The sequence below is a fragment of the Martes martes genome (assembly GCF_963455335.1).
Source record: "Martes martes genome assembly, chromosome: 8".
Lineage (NCBI taxonomy): Eukaryota > Metazoa > Chordata > Mammalia > Carnivora > Mustelidae > Martes > Martes martes.
In genome coordinates this window covers 63,809,443-63,824,089 of record NC_137895.1, presented here as the reverse complement: position 1 = coordinate 63,824,089, position 14,647 = coordinate 63,809,443, and the positions used below count along the sequence as shown (strand labels likewise).

General features: G+C 38.1%; 1 protein-coding gene and 1 long non-coding RNA gene across 3 annotated transcripts in view; one reads left to right on the top strand and one right to left on the bottom strand.

Moving 5' to 3' along the window:
• DENND5B (DENN domain containing 5B) overlaps window positions 1-14,647 on the bottom strand; it is a 183,593-nt gene that overhangs the window by 58,830 nt on the left and 110,116 nt on the right. For both annotated transcript variants that reach the window (XM_080809936.1, XM_080809935.1), the window contains exon 5: window positions 5,447-5,634. In XM_080809936.1, the coding sequence (XP_080666062.1) occupies window positions 5,447-5,634 (188 nt within the window). The remainder of the gene's footprint in view (window positions 1-5,446; window positions 5,635-14,647) is intronic.
• Window positions 443-14,029, top strand: LOC308346878. Its single transcript, XR_013967208.1, has 4 exons — window positions 443-706; window positions 3,305-3,340; window positions 11,916-12,072; window positions 13,199-14,029. It is a non-coding gene; the product is annotated as an uncharacterized lncRNA (long non-coding RNA).

The window sequence follows — 14,647 nt, the reverse complement described above, 5'->3', positions numbered from 1 at the left end:
GAGGAAAATTTTTTTTGAGTTTGCTTACACTATAGATTGTGAATTTATATAGAATAAAAAGACTTAAATATTTTCTAAGTAGTTATGGACAATTCAAGGGGCCAAGTACATGTATGAAATTCTCATTATCTATCAGGTATGTGATTATAGTAGACTCCAAAACAACATTTTACTTTTCCTGTTCATACTCTCTTAATCAGAACAAGGCTGTCAGTGTAAAGGAAGACTGTGCTCATGGACTGTGGGAGGGTGGGAAGCCAAAGGTATAGCCCATCACATAAAATTGACCCTGACTACATTAGTGGCTGGACACAGGGCAAAGGGTGGAAGTTAACCAATAGAATTCGAAGTTTCACTTCAAGTTTCCCCTTCTCTCCCACAACCCTGCCACCCAGGTCAGCCAGGAGACAACTCACACTGCCCTTTGATCCTGTGTGGCAACATAAGATGAAAAGAGGAGAGCAAACTGTTGGGTTTTTATTTTTCTCTTTTGATCCCTGCTCTTTATGTCAGATGCTAACGCACAGGAAGTACAAATTTCTGTTATTCAGCTCAATCAAAACGCCAGATTTCCCCCCATCTAAAAACAGAGAATCAACAATGCTTCTTCTCAAGCCTGAAGTGATTTCTGAATCCAACTCTTTAATTATGCAGATGAAGAAATTGAGGCCCAAGAAGTTAGGTGATTTCCTGACACCTGTTCCAGGTAAGCACCCTCAAACAGACTGGTGGCTTAAAAGATGTTTTTCTCCCATTTTCTTCATCTCCAAGATCAGTAGTTTCCTCTAAATAAAATAAGAGATGAAGTCAAATCTTTCTGAAGACAGTACTGCTGCCTACAGCTTTCTTTAAATCCATATCTTTATATACGTAACTCTAGTCTCTAGAAAGCAGGATGTGTTGCTGAAAGGCTTAGGGGAGAAAGTAGGTCACTACAATTCAAATGGATGATTCAGTATCTTTAAAAATGGAAGAAAAAAATTCACCAACTTGCTAATCTAAATGTTAGCCAACCAACCTCCCACCACTTACATTTTGTACTGTCTCCTTCATTAATGCCTTCCTGCTATCCTTTTCTATCCTTCTTCTATGAAAAAACACTACATCTGGGAAATTTTAAAGCTTGTTATGCTCATACAATTACTGCTGAGCTGAAAGGGTAGAGCAAGGTGGATGTTCCAGTACCACACTACTGACCTGGCTTCAATGTTCCCATGAGTCTCTGATACCTCCCCATGACTGCGTAGATGGGCCCGTTGGGGCCTTGATTATCACAAAATGAAAACAGGGTTAACTTGTGTTATGAAGACTTAATGAAGAAAACCCAAAAAGCCTTTTTTCCTAAAACGAAGAAGTCCATACAATCGGGCATTCGGATAAGTCACTTTTTAAATTTTAATACCATTAAACTAAAAAATTATTATCAGAAGAGCTCAAGAAATTTTATATACACAATAAAAAATATACCTGACTCTCAGTTTTACATTGTTTTAGGACTATTTCTGTATCTTTTTTTTTTTTTTCCTATTTCTGTATCTTAACTGATCGAAGCTGCTCACACATTCATGGTAAGTTATCACTTCTAGTTAAAAATGGAAAACATGGGGCGCTTGGGTGGCTCAGTGGGTTAAAGCCTCTGCCTTTGGCTTGGGTCATGATCCCAGGGTCCTGGGATCGAGCCCCACATAGGGCTCTCTGCTTAGCGGGGAGCCTGCTTCCTCCTCTCTCTCTGCCTGCCTCTCTGCCTACTTGTGCTCTCTGTCTGTTAATAAATAAATAAAATCTTAAAAAAAAAAATGGAAAACATGGGTGCATGGGTGGCTCAGATGGTTAAGTGGCTGCCTTTGGCTCAGGGTCCTGAGATCGAACCCCACATCACGCTTCATGCTCAGTGGGGAAGCCTGCTTCTCCCTCTGCCTCTGCTCCCCCCATTTGTGCTCTCCCTCTGTCAAATTAAAAAAAAAAAAAAAAAAAGAAAAACATTCCCTTAATAGAAAGGCAACAAAGACTTGAAGTTCAATCATTTCTTCTGCCATGAAGCTTTCCTATGTCCCTACCCTAAAGGCATTCTGATTTCCTCTGCATATATATTTAGTTCATTCATTCCTCTTATTTTCTCTTTTAATCTGTTATTAATATTTATAAATGACTTATTTTGGAAAGCAGAAATTTTATCTTATTTACTGTCTCCTACACTGGTAGTATATGAGACAACTGTATGGTGAATGAATGAATAAGGCTCAAGGAGATGGTCATTTTGTGGTACCCCAAAAATGTACACAGGAGGAGGAGGTATCCAGGCATGTGAGGCCAGGGCAGCTCTTTCCACGCTTAGTAAGGATATAGTTTTTCAATGGCTGAAGTTAAACTGGCAAAGGGTAAGGCAGAAGAGAGTATGTAAAATATTCCCACAGACATAAAAGACTCTTATTCTCACAAAAAAAACTGAGGGTTGTGGGGGGTTGGGATAGTAGGGCCAGGGTGGTTGGGTTATGGACACTGGGGAGCGTATGTGATAGAGTATGTGATAGAGTGAGTGCTGTGAAATGTGTAAACCTGAAGATTCACAGACCTGTACCCCTGGGGCAAATAATACAATATATGTTAATAAAAATAATTTAAAAAATAAATAAAGAATGCTTCTCCAATAAAATAAAATAAAATAAAATAAAATAGTCCTCTAGAATCTCAGGGTAAGATACAACAAAAAGAAAAGTGGAAAAGCGTTCTAATTTAGTTTTTTGATTTTTTTAAAAGGTTTTATTTACTTATTTGACAGACACAGATCACAAGTAAGCAGAGAGGCAGGCAGAGGAGAGAGAGAGAGGAGGAAGCAGACTCCCTGCTTAGCGGATAGCCTGACGCAGGGCTTGACCCCAGGACCCTGGGATCATGACCTGAGCTGAAGGCAGAGGCTTTAACCCACTGAGCCACTCAGGTGCCCCTAGTTTTTTTATTTTTTTGCCCACGATTTACTGTAAAGATAAGAATGGGAGAAAGTGAGGTACAGTTCTCCTCAATTCATCTACAGTACTATATCTTTTACCATCACTCTCCCCACCCTAACCCCCCAAAAAACAATATAACAAAATGGCTACCTGTGCCTATCATTTTAGAATTATGGGGAAAGTAAGTGGGTGGTTAATTATAAGTCTATGTACTTAGTTATCTAGCAACTAAAATCATGCCTTCTTAAAATAATCATTTGTAAACTTATCATTTTCATAACTATTCTAAGAAACCCTGTCACTATTTTTTTTTTTTTTGGCCTGTCACTATTTTTACTTATTATTTTATTTTACAGTTTTCAGGGAAAGGAGAGAGGAGGTGAATATTATGAGTGAGTATATTTAAATCACTTTTTTAAATGGCTATTTTTATACTTACTTCTTCTGCAAAATTATGTGAAGTAGATTACTTCATCTCATTGTAAAATGTTACAAGCACAAAGTGGTATGTGTGCATTCTGAAGATAAACAAACTTAAAAATTCTGAATGCTCTTGCAGGAATGTCTGTGATTTTCCAATTTTTTACACATTAAATCAACACGTCAAGAAATGTACATGCTCATCTATTCAGAGAGTCAGCTGTTAGCATTTCCTTCTAAAATAATGATGTACTAACATATATACAGAAGCACTGCTTTTTCAGAGCTGACCCAGGTTATGTCCTGTTATTCTACTCTCTGAATAGATGGGCATGTACATTTATTAAAGAGTGTGATTTAATGAGTAAAAAATTAGAAAATCACAGACATTGCTATAAGAGCATTCAGAATTTTTAAGTTTATCTTTAGAGTCAGAGAATACATGCAGGTATGGAGAGAAAAAGATTTCCCAACTACAAAAATATCAAGCGGGCATTTAAAAACTCTCAACAATTAGAACTCATATAAAAATGGAAAGAATATTTGTACACCTAAACATATTATCTTATAAAAGTATCATTTGGTTAATATATAAATAGACCAGATACTCAACAGGAAACTAAAACACATCACTATTTAAGTCCTTAAACTTAAGTTGCATTTAAAATAGATATGGCTATTTTATTCCTTTTTCCTTGAAAATTTAAAGGATTACTTCTTTGAACCAACAAGATACTTAGATCAAAGAGAAAACAAGAGAGTTCAGGTAACAGAGAAAAGAGATATAATGGGGAGGCAAAAGCAGAGAACATGCATAAGCTCAAAAAGAACAAGACAGACTACATATGTATTTTATATGATCTGAATCAAGCTATTTTCCCCTAAACAAAAATGTTAATTTTGGTAGGGAAACATTCACTGGAATAAAGTAAGCAATGAATGATTACAGGAATCATTGCCGGGTATAATGGCTGTGGCTTAGTGTGTTATTTTAAATTCACTTATTAAAATGAGAATCTCTATGGGAAATAAGAACAAATAAAAGCAAAGCACAGCATGAAAGATTTTATTGAGGAAAGGTGCTAATTAAAGAGCTAATAATATAAAGTAGTTAACTACTTAATGTTTTGTAATAGGCCATGCCACTCTCATCAGTATTTCTTATTTTTTAAAAAATTTTATTTATTTATTTGACAGAGAGCACAAACAGGGGGAGTAGCAGGCAGAGGGAGAAAGAGAAGCAGGCGCCCCACTGAGCGAGGAGCCTGACACGTGGCTTGATGCCAGAACCTGGGATCATGACCTGAGCGGAAGGCAGATGCTTAACCGACTAAGCCACCCAGGCGTCTCAATACTTCATTTCAAAGGTTTTACATTCCAATTCTGAGAACCATTAAGGACAGCCAAAAACTAGATTCAAAATGCTTCCAAGAACTCCCATATTCTTCTTAAACAACATCTGAAAACACAACCCACAGAAAGCATAGTAACCTTAAGGAGGTCTTAAAGCTAGAGGTTAGAATTTTTATCTCAATCACCTAGTCAAGCTGACATTTAGAAAAAGTTGGTAACTAGCTTTAGGTCTGAAAACAAAGAATGCTGAAGTATTTGATATCTTCATTACCACAGCTTGCTGAGAGATGTTACTTTTCTTTGACGGAAGTCAAGAATCAAATTCATCTCAATTAATACAATGACTTTAAAGATTCTAATCATGTGAAAACCTGGGCTATATTGTTTAAAAAGGAGAATTTATAACATGAATGGGGAAAAGAAATTAAATGTTATTAGAATAATGAAGCAACTAGATCATGCTACTTTTGTTCCATCTTCACAAATTTATAGCTGTGAACATTTGCTACTGTTCTGTTTGAACCATGCTGAATTAATAACTAGTCATGGTAACCCTCAGAAGTCAGGATTTGTGCTCTATGACTCAGGCTCTAACCTAGCTCTACTTCCAAGATTCAGGACCGTCAGAGACACAGTTTAGACGAAGACAATGCTGTCTAACAATAAAGTGGCCTTGACCTGAATCAACAAATAGCAAATGCTTTATCACTCATTATAAGTTTTACCTCTTGAGGAAGTTCTAGTTTAGAACGGTCAGTTCCTTCTTTTGACTGAAGGCCCATCAGATAAGGGACAGGAGCATCAAGAAAATGTAGCAGAGAAGCAGGGAGGATGGGCACATAAACATGCTGCCACTGAAATGGGAACAAAAGTGTGGTGATGCCTTCCGCCACAGTCATCAAGCGTTGATAATCTGTACAGAACAAGGAAAAAAGGAGGGGAAGATTCCAAATAAAAACATAATCACTGCATTAAGCTTGAAAATAATAATTTTCAGGAAAAAAATCTTATTATAATAAATAAAATGTTTCTTTGTGATCATGCACTAAATTCTTTCCCAACACAATTAAAGAGTTCAATGGTTTCACTTGAATGGTACTAAGGGGGTTTGAGTAGGTGGGAAACATTATCTTATTCTTGCTTCTGAAATCACCGGTATGTAAGTTTACATTCCCTTAAAATGTGGAGGAAAGAAGAACTAATAAAACTGCTCTTGGTATGTCTCCCACTGAAAATGTACCAGGATACTGCTACTGATCACTTTTTGTATACATGCGTATCAATATAATCCCCAATTCAGAGGCTCTTTTTTTCTTGTATATATGATCAAGGTTATGGCCTATGGTTATCCTGATTGTATTTATTATAGCCTTCATTTTGTGGGTATAAGAAATCAAAGATACATGGATTCATAATCATCCTTCCTATATTTAACCCCAACTACATAACTATCAAATCTAGAAACAAAGTGAAAGTTACCTGAAAATTAAAGGTTGATTTTTGCTTATGTTTTCTTCACACGAATTAATCAAAACTACAAACTGCTTATAATATTAAAGTGCCCTCCCGATTTTATTGAGATATAATTGACATATTAACACTGTATTAGTTTTAGGTATATGACACAATGATACATGTATATACCGTGAAATGATTACCACAGTAAGTTTGGTTAACATCCATTACCTCACACAGTTACAAAGAGGTGACCCTCTTAAACTACTCTGCCATGGGGGTGCTTTATATGTCCATTGTCTATAATCCTTATTTAAGCCTTTAGAGAGAGATATGTTTAGAATTCATTATTTTTTTTTATAAAGGTAGTATTGTGGGGTGCCTGGTGTCTCTCTCAGTTAAGCATGCATCTGCTTCAACTCAGGTCATGATCCTGAAGTTCCAGGATCAAGCCCTGAGCCTCAAGTAGGGCTCCCTCCTCACAGACAGTCTGCTTCTCCCTCTCCTGCTCCTTCCCCCGCTCATGCTCTCTTTCTCACTCTCTCCCTCAAATAAATAAACAAGTAAATAAATAAATAAATCTTTAAAAAAAAAAAGGTAATACTGTGCATATACCATATACATGAAACATCTAGGTTAGCACCCTGTAATAAAACACATTAATATTTCTGTGGCAAACTTTGAGTGTCCCAATAGGACAGATAAAAAATTTAAATAGGGTCACTCTGGTTCAGGTCTGCTTTTTCAATAAACGAGTTACAAAAAGAATCTTTGATTTTCTGCAATTTTTTGGATTTAAAAATTGAAGAGGAAGGATATTATGGACTTGTAATTTTGCTCTCACAGAACTCACTATGCACAAAAACAGTAAAATCTGGGGCAGTAAGATTTTGGGGACGTCTTTTTAAAAAGGTTAAAAAAAATGATCAGATGCTATTTGGTTCGTATCAACCCAAAGAACACCTGACCAAACACAAACAGGATGTTTTCTGCTTAAAAATCTTTCTCGTGTTGTTTTATACTTTGTAAACAACTACCTTTAGTAGTCTAAAGTAGGATTTTGGTAATGAATCATCAGCTATCCATACCAAGTATACTTTAGAAGTCTCCTTACGTGATTCACTATGAAGACTTAAATTTCATGGGGTACCTGGCTGGCTCAGTGGGTAGAGCATGTGACTCTTGATCCTGGAGTTCTAGATTTGAGTCCCATGTTGGGTGCAGAGATTACTTAAAAAATTCTTAAAAGTGAAACCTATTTATAGGAATACTTTCAAAACACAAATACCAGGTGACCTGACATAGGAACATGAAGAGCTGACCAAATTACCTCAGGTGGGGAGGGGACATGGACTCACACGCGTGCGCACACACACACACACCCCAAAGGACTCACATGAACACACACACACACACACACCAATGGACTCACATGAAAACACACACACACACACACACAAGTTGAGGTCTCACATGAACACACACACACACCAATGGACTCACATGAAAACACACACACACACACACACACACACACACACACACACACAAGTTGAGGTCCAGAGAAGCTGGGCTGAAACTGCTGGTACTCAGTGGAGATGGGGTAGTCAAAGAAGATCAGATAATCAGCTACCTACCACTTTGCTAGTCAACAGGTAGATGTCTGAGCCATAGGAGATGGGGGTCTTCATCACACGGGTATGGGTGCACAGCTGACCTGAAACCCCTGAATCTGTTGAATGTCCCTACTAACTGTAGCTCTGAACTATGACAGCACTCTATAATGGCACTTGCCCTGTGGGCTTTTTTCCTCCACTGTGGGTTCAGTAAGGACAGAGTGGTACCCATTTTATCCTGTTTTGCCCATAAAGCACAGGGCCCAGTTTATTGCAGTGCTGATCAGCTGATCAAAACTTACTGACCATCCCCCTGCCCCCAAATTTCTTTTTTTAGAGTGAGCGGGAATACACAAGCACATGCACGAGGGAAGGGGCAGAGGGAGACAGAGAATCTCAAGCAGACTCCACGCTGAGCATGCAGCCTGACGTGGGGGGCTCGATCTCACAACCCTGAGATCATGACCTAAGCCGAAATCAAGAGTTGGATGCTTAACCAACTGAGCCATCCAAGCGCACCTACTGCCCAAATTTAATGTGCTATCAAATGTTATAATTTTCTCCTCTTCTTGTAAAAGTCCAAACAAAACACAAAAAAATAAGGGGTAAGAAGGCATGCAGATAAACTACAAAAAGGCCAAATTCAGGGAACTGTCTTTAAGATTCTCTTTTGTTGGTCACCCAATTCAACCAAGGATTGGAGTCTTTTTTATTTTTGTAACTTTGGCACCTTATCCCAGTATCTGACATATAAGATATGTTCAAAAAATGTATTTTTTTAAGATTTTATTTATTTATTTGGGGGGGCAAACAAGGGGGAGGGTCAAAGGCAGAGGGGAAGCAGGCTCCTTGCTGAGCCAGGACCCCAAGATCATGACCTGAGCTGAAGGCAGACACTTAACCAAATGAGCCACTTAGGCGACCCTATAAAAATACTTTTTAAACAAATAAATGAATTAGTGGGATCAGACTACATAATTTTGCTGGATAGCCACAACTTAAATAGACAATAGATTAGATGTTACCCACAAGAGACTAAAGAACTAATTTTTCAGTAGGAGAAAATGGTAATTACTCTGACGAGAAACTGTGTACTCAAAAATGGTATTTCCTGGATGTTCATATAATTCAGTTAATTATCTGCATGCCCACTTATAAAGAAAATTCAAGGGGCATCTGGGTGGCTCAGTGGGTTAAAGCCTCTGCTGTCGGCTCAGGTCATGATCTCAGGGTCCTGGGATCGAGCCCCACATCAGGCTCTATGTTCTGCAGGGAGCCTGCTTCCTCCCCTCTCTCTCTGCCTGCCTCTCTGCCTACTTGTGATCTCTGTCTGTCAAATAAATAAATAAAATCTAAAAAAGAAAATTCAAATATCCATTTACTAAGCCATGGATACTGTTCATTACACAGAGAATTTTTACCAAGTGACTCATTCTAACTATGTTTAAGTAGACCATGTAGGGATCAGAACTACTGATCCCTAGAAACAATTACCAGATTTAAACATCTTTTTTCTCCTTTATATTAAAAATGTGAAGATTTTAATAGTGAAATATAATGCAGGTTTCCCAAGGCTGTTCAGAGTAGAAAAAAGGACTCTCAGGAAACCTCCACAGCCTTTTGGAAGTGACCAAAGAATTAAAGCACATTGTTGGGGCACCTGGGTGGCTCAGTGGGTTGAGGCCTCTGCCTTTAGCTTGGGTCATGATCCCAGGGTCCTGGGATTGAGCCCCATGTCAGGCTCTCTGCTCGGCGGGGAGCCTGCTTCCTCCTCTCTCTCTGCCTGCCTCTCTGCCTACGTGTAATCTCTGCCTGCCAAATAAATAAATAAAATCTTAAAAAAAAAAAAAATCAAGCACATTGTTGCTCTACCAGGAAGATGTATTCCCAATGTCACTCCTGAAGTCTGAGGAAACCAGAGCTCATTGAAAAATTAAGAGAAAGGGGGAAAAAAAGGAAGAAGGAAGAGAAAAATTAAGGGTAAGAAAAAATTAACTTCAGTCACCTCATTTACATATTTTACAATTTGACTGTATTCAAAATGTACAGTATGTACTATGTAGATGGACTAATAGAAAAATAACTTGATTGTTCTGGTATTTATTTGCTAACTTTTAAAAACTGCTATTAGTCAGGGTGCCTGTCTGGCTTAGTCGGAAGGGCATAACAAATCTTCATCTTGGGATGGTGAGTTTGAGACTCACGCTGGGTATAGAGATTATGTAATAAAAACTTAAAAAAAAAACAAAATAAATAAAAGTTGCTTTAGTTTTATTGTGGGCTCTACAGAGTTTTATTGTTGTAAAAGTTATAAAAATAAACTATTATCAGGGTTTTTTTGGTATTGTTAAAGATCAGTTTTCTAAGACAATCACTTCCTTAAAAAAAGTCAATGTTTCTAATTTAACTAGTTTCTTTAGGGAGAAAAAAAAGAATAACACTAAAATCAAAGTTTTAAAAAAGAACTACAGTTTTTACATAACATTAAATGGGAGAAAAAACTGCTTAGATGTCTTTAAGTAATTTAATGTAGGAGGATATTCTTCCTCCAATCCCTTACACATTTCCAGCTTATGAATAACTTACTTAAGAATAATGTTTGTTTCTTTGTTTGAAGATTTCTACCTATTTATTTGAGTGAGAGAGAGCGCGCGCACCTGGAACACACAAGGGGGTGGTGGAGTGGTGAGAGGGAGAAGCAGGCTCCCTACTGAGCAGGGAGCCTGAGGGGGGCTGAGATCATGACCTGAGCCAATGGCAGTAGCTTAACCAACGGAATAATTTTTTTTTAAAAAGATTTTACTCATTTATTTGACAGAGATCACAAGTAGGCAGAGAGGGAAGCAGAGAGAGAGCGGGGGAAGCAGGCTCCCCGCTGAGCAGAGAGCCTGATGCAGGGCACGATACCAGGACCCTGAGATCATGACCTGAGCTGAAAGCAGAGGCTTTAATCCACTGAGCCACCCAGATGCCCCCAGAATAATTAAAAATATATATATTTATTTATTTGAGTGAGAGAGAATGAATCAGGGGCAGAGGCAGAGAAGCTGACTCCTCGCTGAGCGGAGTAGCAAGACCCATGTGGGATTTAATCCCAGGACACTGAGATTATGACCTGAGCTGAAGGCAGATGTTTAACTGACTGCAAGCCACTCAGTTGCCCCAAGAATAATGTTTTTAAGGGGTGCCTGGGTGGCTCCATTAGTTAAGGTCCGATTCTTGGTTTGATCTCATGGGTCATGGACTCCTCGCTCAGCAGGGAGTCCGCTTGAAAGATTTTCTCTCTTTGCCCGCAGTCCCAAACCCTTTCCCCGCTCACACTTGTACGTACAAACACACATACTCTCTCTCCCTAAAAATAAACACATTTTAAAAAAAATAATGTTTTTAAGGAAAAGGAGGAATGAGAAAATCCATTTGGTTAAGAAATAGTAATCATTTATTCTAACAAAGCTCTTCATTCAAAAGCCCCAGGAACACCCCTGTGTTTGAACAAGGTGGGTTTACTACTCCTTATGGACAGGGAGCACACACACCTTGGGGATCTGTGGAGTGTCTTCATAAGAGGGTTTAGAGATAACCTATTACAGCATCTGGGCTGGGTTTGGATAATTTTAGGGAGGGTATAAGGAAGTAGAGACTTGCTCTGGATTAGATACTGTCACAAATCAAGGCAATTCTATGACAGGGTATCTCAATAAATCTGATCTACAAGGAAGGCAGATTAATATGGGGTTAGAACTGTATTTGGTAAGAAGTGAAACAGCAGTTAGTATTCAGTGAGAGAAGAAGATTTCTGGTATTCCGTGAGGTGCACAGTGATGTTGCTTGAACTGGATGTTCCTGTTGGACTATTTATATTCTATAGAACAACATGGCTCAGTTGTGAGCATCAGATCAGTATGCAGTAACAGTGAGCCCTAGCTTGAGAACTAGATCAGTTTCTGGGTATCAGGGGCTACTTTAATATTTCTTTCTCAATTGTAAGTCAGACAGAGGTGAAAGGCTCAAGACTATATGCAGTCTGATCCTGTGCCAGTTACATATTTATCACCCCTCAGCTCCAAATTCACTCAGCACTGGTCTATGATAATGGACTAAACTAAGCATTTTCTTTTTACAGTGAGCACAATGCTAAGCTCTGCCAGGAGAAGGCAATGCAGAGACACTGCGGGAAGAAGGAGTTTCTCTTCTCAGTTCCAGTGCACAAAGGCAGTGTTTTGTTTGTTCATACTCCTGTTGCATGGTTGATCAGTGGTGTGGTTGTATGAAGACGTCTGGTAGGTACACTTCCCCAGCCATATGCCCAGTGGGAGCAGCCTCAGTGACTGGGCCAGTGGTCACCGTCTCATGGCCCCCCTAACATGGATATTATACACTCAGATCTCACACTGACAGTGGTGTTCTGACAGATCCTGTATGCCCACTCACCAGCCACAGCTCAGTTGTACCTCAGAGGTTTGTTTCCCTTTGCCCAGCGACTAAGGATCAGCTCTGGACCAGGCACTTGCTTGGGTATTCTACGTCTACTCTTGCCAGTTCTGTGTTCTCTTCAAGACTCGTTGAAATGCCACATCCTTTTTTATAATGCAATTTTTTAGCAGAAACAAGACAATTCTTTTTAACTGAACCAAGAAATAAGAGAGCTTTCTTCTTTAAGTATGTTTTGAAAAATTTAAGGAAAATTATTTTTGTTTGATACGCAAAGTGAAGAATGTGTGAAAGACATTATTTTCATATTTAAGACATGCTTCAGCATGGCATATGAGGCTCCTCCTGACTTGGTCCTTTCCTGCCTCATTTCTTACCACCACCCTATACACAGTCAAGTCATTTGCCTGTAATTAATTCACTGAATCTAACATGTTTTCACAGGTTTCCATGCCTTTGTATATACTTTTTCTCTGTCTAGAAAGTCCCTTCCCCTTTCAGGGCTTGGCTGAGTTCCACTTTTTCCTTACTGTATCATCATCTGTTAGAGAGCAATGACTATATTTTTAATATTAATAATATTAATATTTTATATTTTTATATTTTAATCTTTAAAATATTTTATATATTTAAATTTAAAATAGTTAATATTTTATTTAATATAAATATTTAATATCTAATATATACAAATACATCTATATAATATATATTTTTAAAATACTTAATATTTTAAATATTTTATATCTTAATATATTATATTTTAATAATAATATCAATATTAATACATTATTAATATTATAATATCACAATATTATTATTAATAAATATAATAACTATTTTTAAGTATTTTAAATATCAGCTTATACATAGTAAGTGGTCACTAAGTGTGTGTTAAGAAATTACTATGTTAATATCTAAGACATTAAAATAAAACTATTTAGACATTAAAAAATTATGCTTTACCACATTATACAGATTATACTGTCAAAAATTTGCCTATCAGTGGCTTGTATGCAGACCCTGGGAGGGCCCTGCCTCCACCATCTCAGGCCCTGTCTCACCAGCATCATTGTGGAGAACAAGGTCAGCCCCACCAGGACAGCTGATGGCCCTGCAGCTACACCTGAGGTAGGGAGCACAGGACCAGCAGTGGCATAAGGCAGCTCCAGTGTTGGCCAGCAGCTCAGTATCTGAGGAGGAGGAGGCCATGTTGAGTGGGATTTGCATATTGCAAGGTGCTACAGATGGAGGTGTGAGGCTGGTGGTGCCCAGCATACCTCTGATGAACATCATGATACGGCTGGATTACACACCTACAGTCCTGGGTGCTGTGACTGGTCATCCCCTGATGCTGGCTTTGAATCCTCCAGTGCATGCATCATTCGGCTCATCTCTCTGGCTCCAGAAATTCATCTCAGATATTGCCAACAACGTCCTACAGCACTTCAAAATGAAGGGCACAGCCTGTGGAAGCTCCCAAAGTAAGAGCCAGGATTACCAGTTTTCTTTCTTTCTTTTTTAACCAGTTTTCTAATGGCAGAGAACTTGACCTCTGATCTCAGCAAGTATGGCAATGATGTGAAGAAGCTGTAGTACACTTCACTTGAGCCAACCTAAATGTACTTGTTTGTCCTCTCGTCCCCACACTGACCTGTTTCCTTAATAAACTACCGTAACAGCAACGGAAATTGCACAAAGCTCACAAAGACATCACAAAAGACAGAATACAAATCCAAATCAACATAAAAAAAATTCAACCTCAAAAATCCCAAGCATAATGAGCCACATTTTGCTTATCATGTTCACAAAGATTTAAAAAGAAAATCACAGCAAAGGTGTGGAGAAAAAAGTGTTTTCATAAGTTGCTAGAGGTTTCTATTTGGCAGTATCTATCAAAAGCTTAAAAATATATAGAATTTTTGACCCAGAAATTCCGATTCTAGGAATTCATCATCTAAGTATAAAAAACATAAGTACATGATATGTTACATATAAAGTGTCATTTATAACAGTAAACTATTTGTAATATCCCAAACACCTAATAAGAGGGATGATTACTACAGTTATGGCTAGTTCTATAATGGGATATACTGGAGTGATTAAAAGCACATCTATATTATTAACAGAGAAAACCAGAGTGTCTTTGTCAGCAAATAGGTATTAAGAATTTGCTAAAATTCCATTTCTGGGTATATGCCCAAAGGAACTGAAAGAAGAGATTTGAAAAGATATTTGCATATCCACGTTTTTAGTAGCGTTACTCACAGTAGCTAAGAGGTTAAAGTAACTCAAGTGTCCATCAATGGATGAATGGATAAACAAAATGCGGTATATACACACTGGAATATTAACCCTAAAAAGGAAGGAAATTCTGACACATGGTACAACACGGATGAACCACGTTGGTTCACTGAGGTTCACCTA